The sequence below is a fragment of the Asterias amurensis genome, chromosome 20 (genome assembly GCF_032118995.1).
Source record: "Asterias amurensis chromosome 20, ASM3211899v1".
NCBI lineage: Eukaryota > Metazoa > Echinodermata > Asteroidea > Forcipulatida > Asteriidae > Asterias > Asterias amurensis.
Window position 1 is genome coordinate 1,854,503 of NC_092667.1, and position 15,265 is coordinate 1,869,767.

Here is a 15,265-nt window from a genome sequence, read left to right on the forward strand (position 1 = left end):
CTGTCTGAAACGGATGATACCGTTTGCTATTTTTAATTCTGCAGTTTTATTGGTCACTCACTTGGGACAATCATCATCCGATCAGCGTTGACGAGACCTCAGCTTGAGCCTTATATCGGTAGAATGTACACCTTCCTATCACTATCTGGTCCCCACCTGGGTCAACTCTATAACAGTAGTACTATTGTCAACACAGGTAAGGTGCTATGAACATATATTCATAAATACCTAAGACAGTTTATCCTTTCTGATTGGTCGAGAGGGCATCGCGAGGGGGTGTTTGAAAGGATGATACAACACCAGTAAAAAGTGGTGAAACATGGGCATGACACGCGAGCTTGCACCTGTGCTTATAAGACAGTTTCTTCATTCCTATTGGTCGAGAGCACCGGCTGGAACAGTTGTGCAACATCACGCGATACACGCGACACACACAGCAGTCTCCTTATAAGGAGTTGTTTACGCGAGAGCTTTACCATTTCATAGCTGTAGGGGTATTGTGTTATTATAGCAGAAGCCAAATTCGCCGACCTCAAGTTTAGAATTTGAGGTCTCGAAATCAATCATCTAAAAGCACACAACTTCATGTGACAAGAGTGTTTTTTCCTTTCATTATTATCTCACAACTTCGACGACCGATTGAGCTCATCTTTTCACAGTTTTGTTATTTTATGCTTATGTTGAGATATACCAACTGTGAAGACTAGTCTTTGACAATTACCAATAGTGCCAGTGTCTTTAAACCTTTCCCCCAAGAATGATATATTTGGTATTTGGCAGCCATTTCAAAAGTATAGCATGCTTTCTTTCAAGGCTAATCACAAAAAAACTGTTAGTTGATCGTCCAGGTTTTCCCAAAAAGAGGAGGATTAGGGCCTTTTTACTTGTAATTTTTTTGTTTCTTTCAAAGGTGGCCTCCAAGCATTTTATTTCAAACTGGCTTTCTCTTATTAAAGGGAAGGTACCTGTTTGGTAATTACTCAAAACAAATATTAACTTAAAAACTGACTTGGTAACCAGCATTGGAGAATAGAATAAAACATTGTGAGAAACGGCTCCCTCTGAAGTAACGTAGTTTTTGAGAAAGGGGTAATTTCTCGCTAAAATAATAAAAGACTTCTAGCTACAATGTAGGAGTCTTTTATTCCTATCTGAAAGCACACAAAATTCGTCCAACAAGGGTGTTATTTTATGCTTATGATGGGACACACCAAGTGAGAACAAAGGTCTTTGAAAATTATCAAACGTGTACAGTGCTTTTAAATGTTTGATTCTGTCTTTGCTCTCCCAGGCATGTGGCTAATGCAGAAATGGAAGAAGTCCAGTTCTTTGTTACAACTCGCCTTCAAGGACCACTCGGACATGCGTCAGACATTCCTCTACAAACTCAGCATATCTCCAGGTAAGATATCCACTCTTTTCCAAAACCCAGGCTGTCTCTTAAAGCCATTGGACACTTTCGGAAGAGAAAAAAATATAAAAGTTCACAGATTTACAAATAACTTACAGGGTTTACAGAAGGTAAAGACTTCTCTTGAAATATTATTCCATGAAATGCTTTACTTTTTGAGAAAACATCAAAACAATTATTGTCAATATCGAGAATTACGGATTTACTTTAACCACATGTCATGACACGGCGAAACGTGCGGAAACAAGGGTGGGTTTTCCCGTTATTTTCTCCCGACTCTGAAGACCGATTGAGCCTGAATTTTCACAGGTTTGTTATTTTATATATAAGTTGTGATACACAAAGTGTGGGCCTTGGACAATACTGTTTACCGAAAGTGTCCAATGGCTTTAAAGGCACAGCCGTCGGTTTCACCAATTTTTTCCTAACTTAGGATTAATCTGAGGACCTACATAGGACGGGTTCAGTTCATTTCCAAATTCGTAGGACGCATTGAACCCATCCTAAGTTAGGACGGGTTGCTTGTCCTATTTCGAGTTAGGGTTAATCCAAGCGGTTCGTGAAATAGGCTGCTGGACACCTTTTGTACTTATCAAAGACCAGTGTTCTCACTTGGGGTATTTCTTGAGAAGTTGCAAGAGAATAATGAAGGAAAAACACCCTTGTTGCTATTATAAGAACTATTATCTCTCAGCACGCGCTAATCCACCAATCAGATGCTTAAACTGGAGGTGGTATAAACACCTATGTACTACTTCCTCGGTTTTTACTGGACAGTGCGTATTGTGAATGTCAATGCGTCACGCTCCGCATTCGGTCAGTGCAAAAATTACATTCTAAGCTTTGTGCGCTTCGACGCAAAATAAAGTTCTGAAATTTTCAACTTGCGCGGTGACGTGAAACTGGAAGATAAATTCGTCATAACACGCGCACATGAGAATACAAAAAAATATAGCGCGTCTGCGTCCCATGCAGAAGCGCTATATTTCTCAATATTCCAATCGCGCTTGTGTGATAACTTTTATTATTACAAGCCTTGTGGTCTTGTGGAATTAAGTGCCAAATTCAAGCCCTGTATGTGTGTGTGATTTGGTATATCTGATTTGCTTGATTTATTGTTTGCTTTCTCCCACCCATAAGGACTAAGTTTCTTCAAGAACGTTGTACTGGTCGGGTCGTTACAGGACCGCTATGTTCCCATCCATTCAGCCAGGATTGAGCTTTGCAGACAAGCTGTAAAGGACAAGTCACTTATAGGTAAAAGAACAATAATTACAATTTATTTTACGCCCCATACATGGTTGGCTTGTGCGCATCCGGTTTTCCTCCCTCTGGGGAAAAAAAAGACATCGAAATACATGTATAAAGTGTTTTCAGCTGTGTGTTACACATCCTTGTTATCTTTCAATTTGGGAAGACAATTTTTTCTAGTTGAACTATCACTTAAGTATGTAACGAATCTACAGTTAAGTGTAGATTCGAAACAAATCTACAGTTAAAGGCAGTGGACACTATTGGTAATTACTCTAAATAATTATTAGCATAAAACCTTACTAGGTAACGAGTAATGGGGAGAGGTTGATGGTATAAAACATTGTGAGAAACGGCTCCCTCTGAAGTGGAGTAGTTTTCGAGAAAGAAGTAATTTTCCACAAATTTGATTTCGAGACCTCAAGTTTAGAATTTGAGGTCTCGAAATCAAGCATCTGAAAGCACACAACTTCATGTGTCAAGGGTGTTTTTTTCTTTCATAGTTATCTCGCAACTCCGATGACCAATCAAGCTCAAATTTTCACAGGTTTGTTATTTTATGCATATGTTGAGATACAGCAAGTGAGAAGACTGGTCTTTGACATTTGCCAATAGTGTCCACTGTCTTTAACTGTAGATTCGTAAAAAATAATCTACACTTTCATCAGTAGAGAGAAGTCACAGAAATAGTTTAATACCTTTGAACCTTTTTGTGAATTTGTGATACAATTGTTGACGTCTGTAATTTCTTGACAGGATTGGTATACAACGAGATGATCAGCAACCTCCTTCAACCAGTCATCCAGAATCCTGACTCGACGCTCATCCGCTACGACGTCAACCACACTCTCAGCACCTCCGCTAATACTCTAATCGGCCGAGCGGCTCACATTGCATTCCTTGACTCGGAGCTCTTCATCGAGAAGTTCATGATGGTCTCAGCTCTAAATTACTTCAAATAATCCGTGGTGAGGTGTCGTGAGTAGCAAACTTTTGTCGTACTTTAATTTGTTTCAAATCTTTTTGTGGTCGGATTCAGTTCAGGGAAAAGGATATATGTTGCACACTTCGATAAGTGCAATTCTTCTCTATACATTGAAGTCGTATCTGGCATTGTTTCTTTTTGCTCCATACATTAGGGTGTTTTAAAGGCACAGGACACCTTTGGTAACTGTCAAAGACCAGTGTTCTCACTTGGTGTAGCCCAGCGTAATGCATAAAATAAAAAATAAAAAAATAATTTTTCTAAAACATGAAGTTCTGAAGAAAAATGACAAACTGTTATGCGACCCTTTTCTACCTCTCGCTTAAACAGGTTAAACATGGCTTTTCTTCAAAACACTCCCAGCCCAAAATTTGGAAAAAAAACACAAGGTCAAACCAACCATGCGCCAAAGGACTCGGGATGTCATTGGTGGCTAGGTAGTTTCGACCTGCCTATGTGAATGTACAGAGCTAACACAAAAACATTGCAATCAGTACAGCCAAATTTGACTTGGCCATTAAAAAGTAATCATGGAAATACTGAGAGTATCCAAAACCGCTCTTTAACCCTCTTGCTGTTTATCAGATCGGTGCAATGGACTTAATCGTTTTCAAGGACAGTGGAGCTTAATTGCCTTATCAAGATATTAGAAAAGATATTAGAAAGCCCCAGTAATTTGGGCCAGAATGTTGACTGATAAAATGCTTCTGGGTTAAGCCTATTGTCCTTACTCTAGTCTATGTTCTGGTCTTTAATGCAGTGAACAATTACAACTGCGCACCAAAAATCTAGATTATATAAAGAAGCTTTAAACACCTGCAGCCGATTTCACGAAACTCTAGGATTAATCCTAACTCGAGTTAGGACGAGAAACCTGTCCTAACTTAGGATGGGTTCAATGCCTCCTACGTATTTGGATACGGAACTCATCTCGTCCTAAGTCCTAAGTTAGAAAGAGTTTGGTAAAATCGACGGCAGGAGTAGTTGTGTTTGGGTTTTGTATTGCAGTCTGGCTTGCAGTGGTGTAGTGCCACAAAACCCTTGCCCCCCCCCCCCTCGTTGAGCAAGTTCAAGGTTAACTATTGACCCATTTCACCTGACGTCATCAGCAGAAAAATCTTGAATGCGCCATACTGGTGGGCAATTTCACTGTGCGTTTTCATATATAACTCTATGCTGTGCGTTATGCAGTAAAGTGAGCATTTTAGGCGACGCGGCGTTAATACACGTAAACCTAACTGCCCACCAACATGGTGAGCGTGGCACAGTCGCCGCGTGTGATACGCGTGCAAGGGGTCAATAGGTGGACTAATGTATTTTGACTCGAACCCAGACTGGCCGACCATTGGTTGACTACCATGGTCGTTGGAACCAGCCTCAGGACAATGGTCTCTTCTGTGGTCCCGATAGCCTGTTCCATGCTAACATGTGTAAAGTGCAGAGGGGAACCAGTGACACTATGGAGTGTTGAATACCATGGTATCATTGATTGACTAGGCTCAAAATGAGGCGTTCCAGTCAGTGCGTCACTGCGCACACTCGCACTTGCTTTTTGTTGCACAGGAAAAAACCAACGGACAACTCTTCCCCCATACAGCCTTAGCCAGGGATTGAACCAGGGCCACAGTGGATACACCAAATGAATTCTGGTCTTTTACCAAACGTGTTCAGTACCTTTAAGCTCATAAACATTTCAATCCACATATTCCTGTCAAATTTGTTAGTAATTGCTTTTATTCAAAACTTTGCACTATCTTTGTAAAATCAATACATTGCTCTACGTCAGAAACTTAAAGGTTGTTTGCAACTGATTAAAAAATCCAAGAACAGTTTTTTTTTAAACTGTACTATTATGATTATAACTTTGTTATTGTTGATAATGACAGCTCAAGATTTCATAAATATTTACTTAAAACTGGTATATAAAGGCAAATGTTATGTTAATGATCAAAAAAGGTTTAATAAGATATCGTTTGAATTGACAAATTTCAAAGAGTAACCGTTAATTGTAAAACATTTATTGAGCGTTAAATGAAAGCCTAAAAAAAAAAAATGAAAAAAAAAATTGGCTTAATTTATTAAGATATTGCCTTTGTAAACATCTTGTAATACATGTAATAATACTCAAAACATAATCACTAGCAATAGCAAGCATGCTCGATGTACAGTTGCTATAACCGTAATACCTCAAATCTTTTCAAATCTTACACACAAAAAACATCAAAATCTGTTTAAATGTACCCAATTGAGAACATGTAAAAGGTTGTCTGGGAAAAACAAACTCTAAATTTACTGAACTCGGACACATGGTCAATGATGGTTAGTCGAAGTTCAAACAATTTTGATAAAAGTTCAAACAAATTTAAACATTGACGATGAAGAATGGCCTCTTCCAGGTTTTAGTGATGTGACCAAGAGCTATGGTTATCCCAGCTGGCTATTATGTTCACTGTACCCAAAGTACCCTTCTTGTGTTTTCGCTGAAAAGAGTAAAGTGATTATGTGTTTTACAGGTGTGAGAAATTTCAGACTTTGATCTGAAGCCGGACTTTTTAAAGCCATTGGACACTTTCGGTACAGAGAAAAAATTAAAAGTTCACAGATTTACAAATAACTTACAGGGTTTACAGAAGGTAATGGTGAAAGACTTCTCTTGAAGTATTATTCCATGAAATGCTTTACTTTTTGAGAAAACATTAAAACAATATCAATTCAACACATGTCATGACACGGCAAAACATGCAGAAACAAGGGTGGGTTTTCCCGTTATTTTCTCCCGACTCCCATGACCGATTGAGCCTTAATTTTCACAGGTTTGTTATTTGATATAGAAGTTGTGATACACAAAGTGTTGGCCTTGGACATTACTGTTTACCGAAAGTGTTCAATGGCTTTAAAGTCTGCTTGGTCAACAAAAAAGTGCTGTATTGTTCTCTACATGTAAATACAATAAGTTACACTGCCTTTAATCTACCTAGCTCAAGCACTGAGGATACTGTTCACAAAAGCTCTTTGGAATCTATAACTCTTAAAGGATTTGGGTACCTTTTCAAAATGTCCATAGATTTACATTAAACTTACAGGGTTTGAAGATAATGATAGTGGAAAGCTTCCCTTACTGAGGTGCTGTAGTTTTTGAGAAATGAGTAAAACAACATCATGAAAATACGTTTGTAAATGATTAAAATAATTTTCGTCTCATTAGACGAAAATTATTTTCATGACATTGTTTTACTCATTTCCCAAAAACTACAGCACCTCAGCACAAAATATTTCCAGAAGCTTTCTACTATCATTATCTTCAAACTGTGTAAGTTTAGTGTAAATCTGTGGACACTGTGTTTTTTGTCCTACAAAAGTTACATAGACCCTTTGAACGGATGATCGAAATGTGGGTGTATATGTATGATTCTAACGAAGTGTCGATGCACTCGCATACATTTAACCATGGAGGAGGTTTTAAACAAAATCTTACATTCCTTTATTTAACGATGCAGTAACTAATTTCAATACACAGCAATGACAGAAATGAAATGCGGAAGTTAATTTTATTGGTAGTTTAAGTTTTCTGTCCTGATCTTTTGTCTCTGGCCATTCATTGATTGATAATCTTCAGTTCAAGAGTATGGCCTTTGAAAAAATATGGAGATGTTTATCAATTTAAGATATAACTATTTATAAGTTGGGAAACAAATTGGATAAAAATTGATAATAATCCGTTAAACCATGTACATGTAGATTATTATGATACTATAGATTCACACTATGTGCAAAGTGTAATGTAATAAGTATTTTTTGTGTATCTAAACTCGAGTTGTGAAACAAAAGTGTAGAAATTAAACTGTATTCTTATTGCGAAGTAGAAAAATAACAATTCAGTCTTTACGGACAAGCCAATGTTTGATGTGCCATTCATAAATACCTGGGACAGTTTGACCACTCTGATTGGAGGAGAGGAGATCATGTGACCTTGTTTAAATATGGTGAGGAGTAATGTTAGTCATATAATTGTCTCGCGCAAGATTGGAACTTGCGTGTGATAGTTTTAAACCTTCATGCGCAAGTATGAGAATAAAAGAGTGGCGACTCTGTCTCAAGGGGCTGTTTCAAACCTTGCAGTGGGGGGCCGATAAAGAACCACCCAGAACAGGCCTCGACCCAGCACAGGCCTCGACCCAGCCGATTAAAGGCAGTGGACACTAATGGTAATTGTCAAGGGCTAGTCTTCACAGTTTGTGTATCTCAACATATACATAAAATAATAACCTGTGAAAATTTGAGCTCAATCCGTCATCGAAGTTGCGAGATAATAACAAAAGGAAAAAACACCCTTGTCACACGAATTGCGTTTAGATGGTTGGTTTCGAGACCTCAAGTTCTAAATCTGAGGTCTCGAAATCAAATTCGTGGAAAACTACTTCTTTCTCGAAAACTATGGCACTTCAGAGGGAGCCGTTTCTCACAATGTTTTACACCATCAACCTCTCCCAATTACTCGTAATCAAGAAAGGTTTTATGCTAATAATTATTTTGAGGAATTACCAATAGTGTCCACTGCCTTTAAAGCGTCTGCTTGAGACCGAGTCACCACTGATAACTTTAATTGGTGGTGATTTTCATACTCTGCGAGTTTCCTCAAGTATCAAGCAGGTAACTAGGGGCTGACCCAGGTGAGCCCCGAGAATTACGTCAAAGCTATCCGAACACGCTTTGCGCAGACCTTGTTTGACCCCGGGGTGGCTATTCGAACACACCCGTAATTTATCATAGCCAGTCAGTAGCTGTGAGTGACCTCACTAGAGATCAATACAGGATAATGTCCAGTAATTACTAACTTTAGAAATTACGGGGCGTGGCACAGATTTCGTAGGGAAGAGGAGACAGTGTAACCCCCATGATCCCCTTGAAGGAGATGGGAGGGGAGTCGGCTGGCTTCTCAATGTTGAACTGATGGAGGGTATGCGTCAGGAATATGAAAAGCTCTGTCTTGGCAAGCTGCTCCCCAATGCACATTCGACGACCTGTAAGAAACAAACCAGAGAGTAGTGTAAAGCAGCAGGGCAGAGCGAGCGGAAAAAGAAGTTTGTTTAAGCAAGTTCGTCCCAAACGAGGCTTGAAGCCACTTTTGGTATGAGGCCAGCTACAAGAAGAAACTGTTTAAGATATAAGTAACTCGGGGGAGCTGGAGGTAGAAATGGCTATTCCTCTTGAACATTCTAAACATGCTAGACTAGGAGAAAAACATGCACCAGGCAAGGAGTTCCTAGGAGATGCAGTACGTGGAATAAAGCTGTTGGAATGGCTCTTTGCTCTACATCTCAGCAAAGCAAGACTATATGGGTTAGAAGAAGCAGAAAGTCTAATTTCACGCTCAACATCCAGGAAGAACCAGATCAGACACACTGGTGGCACATTCACTGTGAAATATGTCGAAAAGAGGGAGGCTAGTATATTAAATGGTTTCTCTTATCCGATAGGGATTCCAAAACGTAATATGAAGGGTCTCTCTTATCCCAACAGGTGGTCTGAAGGGTCACTTTTATCCCAACATGTGGCATGAAGGGTCACCTCACCCCAACAGGTGGCATGAAGGGTCTGGGTCCCTCAACAGGTGGTACGAAGGTTTCCTCTTATCCCAACATGGGTATGAAGGGTTCCTCTAATCACAAGAGGTGGTATGAAGGTCCCAGCTCCCTCTTATCCCAACAGGTCCCTCTTACCCCAACAGGCCCTCTTTATCCCAACAGGTCCCTCTTTATCCCAACAGGTCCCTCTTTATCCCAACAGGTCCCTCTTTATGACTATAGGTCCCTCTTATCCCATCAGGTGGTATGAGCGACCCAGCTCCCTCTTACCCCAACAGGTCCCTCTAACCCCCAACAGGCCCTCTTTATCCCCTCAGGTCCCTCTTTATCCCAACAGGTCCCTGTTTATCCCATCAGGTCCCTCTTTATTCCAACAGGTCCCTCTTTATCCCATCAGGTGGTATGAAGGGTCCCTTATCCCAACATGGGCTAGAAGTACAAAGGGCCCTTATCCCAGTGAACTGCCCACTTGTCCATGGGGATATGCAGATTCATTTTTGACATCTCCAATCTGTTATATGTCTATGGTGAAGGAGACACATAAATGTTTAACAATGAAGCTTGTCTTACCTGTGCTGAATGGCATCATCTCTTCGTACTTGATCACATTGCGTCCTGTCTCATCAAGGAATCTTTCTGGCTTCAACACATCGGGCTCGTCCCACAACTTAGAGTCACTTGTTAGGCACCACATGTTGGGCATGACAACGGTACCTTTGGGGATATCATAGCCCATTACAGTAGTGTCTTGCGAAGCCTGATGGGGAATACCCAATGGGAGAATATTGCCGATCCGTTGGAGCTCCATAAGGGTCGCCATGGTGTAGGGTAGATTTGGCTTGTCGGATACGCTAGGCAGACGGTCTCGACCTACCACTGAGTCAAGTTCTTGCTGGACTCGTTGCTGTATATCAGGCCGTGACATCAGGTGCAGCAGCCCCCAACGAAGTGCAGTCGACGTCGTCTCGGTCCCGGCGATGAAAAGATCGGACGCAGTGGCACACATGTCATTTATAGTTAAACAAGTTTTGTTCTCGGTGATGTTATTGTTGTTGTTATTGCACATCTCTTTGAGATACACATCTGTAAAGTCTCTAAGGTTGTCTGGGTCGAAGTCTACCTGATGCTCCGCCAAGACCTCCCGGGCAAACTCTACGATAAGTCTGCCGTTGTTCGCCGTCTCCCTGATCACTGGTATGAACCACTGTACATGGCAGAAGACCAAGACAGAAAAACAAAAGTTACCATGAGTAATGATGTACCACACAGTGCTGGGAATCAAACCACATTGTGCACCTGTTTTCATCCGCCGTGGAGAACATTATTGGCATTCTGTTAATGAGAAGGGGCTATATTCATATCAAAACAAAACAAAAGCTTATAAAGGGCGCCAGCATTATTATCCCGCCCGTGTGTGCATTACTAACTAGTGTTCGGAATGTATTTTCTGTCCACAGACAGTGCCCCTTTAAAACTTGGTGATTGTTGGTCAATTTGTTTTCATTGAGTGTCAATGATTTTGTAATCGTCAAGCAAACTTGAATCATTGATTCTGATTGGTTAGGTTAAAGGCAGTGGACACTATTGGTAATTACTCAAAATAATTATTAGCATAAATCTTACTTGGTAACGAGTAATGGGGAGCTGTTGATAGTATTAAACCTTATGAGAAACGGCTCCCTCTGAAGTAACGTAGTTTTCGAGAAAGAAGTAATTTTCCACGAATTTGATTTCGAGACCTCAGAATTAGATTATGAGTTCTCGAAATCAAGCACTTGAAAGCACACAACTTTGTGTGACAAGGTTGTTTTTTCTTTCATTATTATCTCGCAACTGCGACGACCGATTGAGCTCAAATTGTCACAGGTTTGATATTTTATGCATATGTTGAGATACAGCAAGTGAGAAGACTGGTCTTTGACAGTTACCAAAGGTGTCCAATGTCTTTAATGTAAGGGTTAGGGTCAGCTACAAGAGATGTGCTATAAACACAATTACCTTGAGAAGGTAAATATACGGCAACATCTGTAAAGGTCCAGTAGAACCGCCTATGATCGCAACGTTACGGTAAATCGCATGTAAAAGGCGCTTAAACTTCGGGTCGGTGTACTCGTATCTCCGGCCGAACAGTACCGAGCAGATGACGTTAGACACGGCATTGGCGAGGAGATGCGAGGGGTTGAATTGAAGGCCGCCGTGCTTCCGGAACTCTGCGTTTAGATGTTGGGCCTCCAGAGCTATCTTGTCCTCGAAGCTAGTCCGATTTACCCCGAAGGCTCGGAGGAAATTCAAGACCAACTTCCTTTGACGTTTCCAAGTTTCTCCCGAGGCGAAGGCAACTCCTGATGGAAAAAAACACAAATTAATGTTTTGCGCGAAAACAATTCTTGAAAAACTCTTACGTTCCCTCTAAATAGTATTACGTTCCCTCGAAATAATATTCCGTTCCCTCAAAATTATATTTGGAATGATGAACAAAGTTAATATTGATCACAAAAAGGGGAAACATTTTTGGGGAACTAACTACTCGAGAAAAAAAAACAGAAATCCACTCTTTGCTGGAACAAAATAGGATTTTAAGGGCACGATAACTGATAAATTTACCATCTCCTTCGATTGTGTGTTTCAAAACTTGAATAGCCGGTCGGTCACTGATGTGCTGGTTCTGAAAAGCTTGTCTAATCGATTCACAACTGTTGAGCACAACGATCCGTAAGGCCACCGTATTGATGTAAAGAAGATCTCCATACTTCACGGAAAACCTGTGGGGGTAAATATTGGTATTGATAATAAAGGCCCTTTTTCATTTTATTTGCCGCCAAACACGACAAAACACATACATGTATTAAAAAACTGCACATCAAAGATTTGCAACAAAAAGCAATACAATGGTTATAAAAAGTGTACAAAAAAAATATGAAAAAACACTAGTAAATTACTGAGAAACCTGCCCTGGCCGCGGGCGGATACAAGGATTGTGTAGGAAACACCTCCAGTGGGGGTGGAACACAAAACACTACAGACGAAACAAAAAACAAAAGACAAGAACCCTGGCAGGGAAAGCCAATAGCGACAAAAAAGTCACTTTCAAAGTGGCTGACCTTTTGGTTCGAGACAATAACGAGTATTAACAAGACACACTCTCCCCATGAGGACTACGTATTAACCACCAGCCAAGCAAGGAAACTCAGAAATAAAAGACAAGCAAGAATTAATAAACAATAATACATTAAACAACATTTCTTTCTTTCTGTCAGTCTTTCTCCATTTCTTTCTTTCTCTTCACGGCAGAATATCTTTAAACATCACCCTCTCTATCTGTCTTTGTTTTATAACAAACGGTTTCAAATGCTTTTCATGGACCAACTCGACCGATCCAAGGCAACGTGTCCCTTTAACGAGTGCTCTCGAGAGCCGAATGTACTTCGTAGTTTATAGACTCCAACCCTTTATCATAATTTTTGTATCGGCATATAATTTGTCATACTTATATTCAGTTGTCATCCCTGTGGTAAACAATCTATTGTTTCATATTATCAGTGTTGTATGGTTGTTATCTTCCCAATAAGCTAATACTTTGTGTCATGTTTGTCTGCCCTGTGTGTTTGTTTGGGTGGTATGTTTTAAAGGCAGTGGACACTTTTGGTAATTATCAGCATAAAACCTTACTTGGTAACAAGTAATAGGGAGAGGTTGATAGTATAAAACATTGTGAGAAACGGCTCCCTGTGAAGTGACGTAGTTTTCGAGAAAGAAGTAATTTTCCACGAATTTGATTTCGAGACCTCAGATTTAGAATTTGAGGTCTCGAAATCAAGCATCTGAAAGCACACAACTTCGCGTGACAAGGGTGTTTTTTCTTTCATTATTATCTCACAACTTCGATGACCGATTGAGCTCAAATTTTCACAGGTTTGTTATTTTATGCATATGTTGAGATACAGCAAGCGAGAAGACTAGTCTTTGACAATTACCAATAGTGTCCATTGTCTTTAAGGAGCGAAATCCAGTTTTCAATGAATGTACACTCAAACCATGGATTGTCAAATGAAGTGGTGGTCTCATTTTAGTGAAAACAACGCAAACCGGTTATGATATTGTCATGAGGTTTTGTGCATTATGTTTTGTACAACAAATACTGCTGGTTGGTGCTGCGGGGTCTTGAAATTCCATTATCGAATTTGATTTTTGAATTTCAGATTAGTTCAAGAGGACTTAGAATTATTTTGTTGAATGTGGTTAGTGAGAAAATGAAATGTTAACCGTTGCAAACTGCTTGCCAACCACATGCAAAGTGGTTCATAGCCACCAGTCACCTTTTGTCCCTGCTTCGTAATTTGATTGTACATCAAACTTGACTTGAACCACAGCATGAGCTAGTGTATTGGTAATTGTCAAAGACCAGTCTTCTCACTTGGTGTATAAAAAACATTCATACAATAACAAACCTTTTAAAAATTTGGACTCGATTGGTCTTCGAAGTTGCGACAGAATATTGGAAGAAAAATACCTTTGTTCCACAATATGTGTGCTTTCAGATGCTTGAACTCGAGACCTCGGCCGAGGTCTCGAACTTAGTTCAGTTATTTTTAATAGTGAGAAATTACTTCTTTCTCAAAAACTATGTTACTTCAGAAGGAGCCGTTTCTCACAATATTTTATACTATCAATAATTCTATATTGCTTAGTTCCAAGTAAGTTTTCATGCTGACAACTATTTTGAGTACCAATAGTGTCGGGGTCGATTTCACAAAGGTAGTCCTAACTTAGGACTAGTCCTAGGCAATGCTAAGAGATAGGACTGGTCCTAAGTTAGGACCAGTAACTCATCCTAACTTAGGACTGGTCCTATCTCTTAGCATTGCCTAGGACTAGTCCTAAGTTAGGACTACCTTTGTGAACTCCACACCAGTGCCTTTAAATCACTTCATCAACATGATACCACGCACTGGGAGGTCTCTGAAATCATTCTACTGACTGCATGTTATGCATACATTTTTCGATCTTGTCATTAGTTTGGTGTAGGCCTAAGTGCAATGCTCATCAGGCGGTTTTAATAAAAATCATTTCCACACAGACTACAAAGGCTTTCAAAATGTTCCCCGTGTCTTTCGTATGAGAATAAAAAAGGGGCACGTTATCAGAGTTTTACCAGAACCTGGTCTAGACTTAACCATCGTCGATCACTTTAAGCTAGCAGCAAAGCTAGCAGCAAAGTTAACGGCAAAGTTAACAGCAAAGTTAGCTAGTAGGCCTACTCGAGTGAACACGTTTTGTATATTACACCTGCGAGAGGCTCCCCCTCCTACCTTTTGAAAATCTGGTGTGGCTGCCTGGTGACGTCACTCTTTAATAGGTCGTACACGGTGAAGGTGTCTTCCATAAACGATGACCAGGACCCCGTGAATGGTCCAGGGGGCAGATTCTTGTATCGGCTGCTCCTCCTGAACCAGGAAACACCGAGAAAAATAACAAGCGCTATCAGGACAGCGCGGGCCTCGACCAAACCCCAAAACATCAAACTAAGATTCATGTTTACGAGGGCGTCCGTTTGCGAGGCTGTAGTCCCCAACAAGCAATGCACGACTGTGTGTATGTGTGCTTTCTGGGACAGGTAAAATATTACTATGTTTCTTTGAAAGATTATTGGCCGTTAATTCGGCAATTACCTCCACATTGATAAGATACTATGATTTGTGAATCAATCTCGGCCTTGCGGTCTTTAGTTGAAGGCCGAAACGTCACCAGCGGAACGGATAGTTTAGCACTGCGATGATTTCACTTTTGTATTCAGCACAGATGAAGAGTCAATTGGGTTGGCTAAATCTCTGATAAGTACAGAGCAATCTCTCCTGAAGACAATAGAGTTGTTACGCCAACATGGTTCAATTCAGGGCCACCGCAAATTAGAGATAGTCCAACGATGGTCTAACCCATGTACAGCAAACACTCTAGATGGTATCTCCCCGAAGCAAAGTTTCAAATCCTACTCATGTATAAAACGGGTCAACTCGTACCCAAGTCAACTCGTAG

At 40.3% G+C, this 15,265-nt stretch overlaps 2 protein-coding genes across 2 annotated transcripts in view; one reads left to right on the top strand and one right to left on the bottom strand.

Moving 5' to 3' along the window:
• LOC139952075 (protein FAM135A-like) overlaps positions 1-5,664 on the top strand; it is a 41,282-nt gene extending 35,618 nt beyond the window's left edge. Inside the window, exons 16-19 of the mRNA XM_071951024.1 lie at positions 45-196; positions 1,292-1,402; positions 2,552-2,668; positions 3,419-5,664. Of these exons, the coding sequence (XP_071807125.1) occupies positions 45-196; positions 1,292-1,402; positions 2,552-2,668; positions 3,419-3,624 (586 nt within the window). The 3' untranslated portion in view covers positions 3,625-5,664. The remainder of the gene's footprint in view (positions 1-44; positions 197-1,291; positions 1,403-2,551; positions 2,669-3,418) is intronic.
• On the bottom strand, positions 5,353-15,238 carry LOC139952077 (cytochrome P450 2J2-like). The gene is made up of 5 exons (XM_071951027.1): positions 14,542-15,238; positions 11,837-11,994; positions 11,231-11,574; positions 9,803-10,436; positions 5,353-8,668 (listed from the first exon to the last, which is right to left on the bottom strand). Exons 1-5 carry the CDS (start codon positions 14,763-14,765, stop codon positions 8,484-8,486), a joined length of 1,545 nt encoding a protein of 514 aa, XP_071807128.1. The 5' UTR covers positions 14,766-15,238; the 3' UTR covers positions 5,353-8,483.
• Positions 15,239-15,265: the final 27 nt, after the last annotated feature.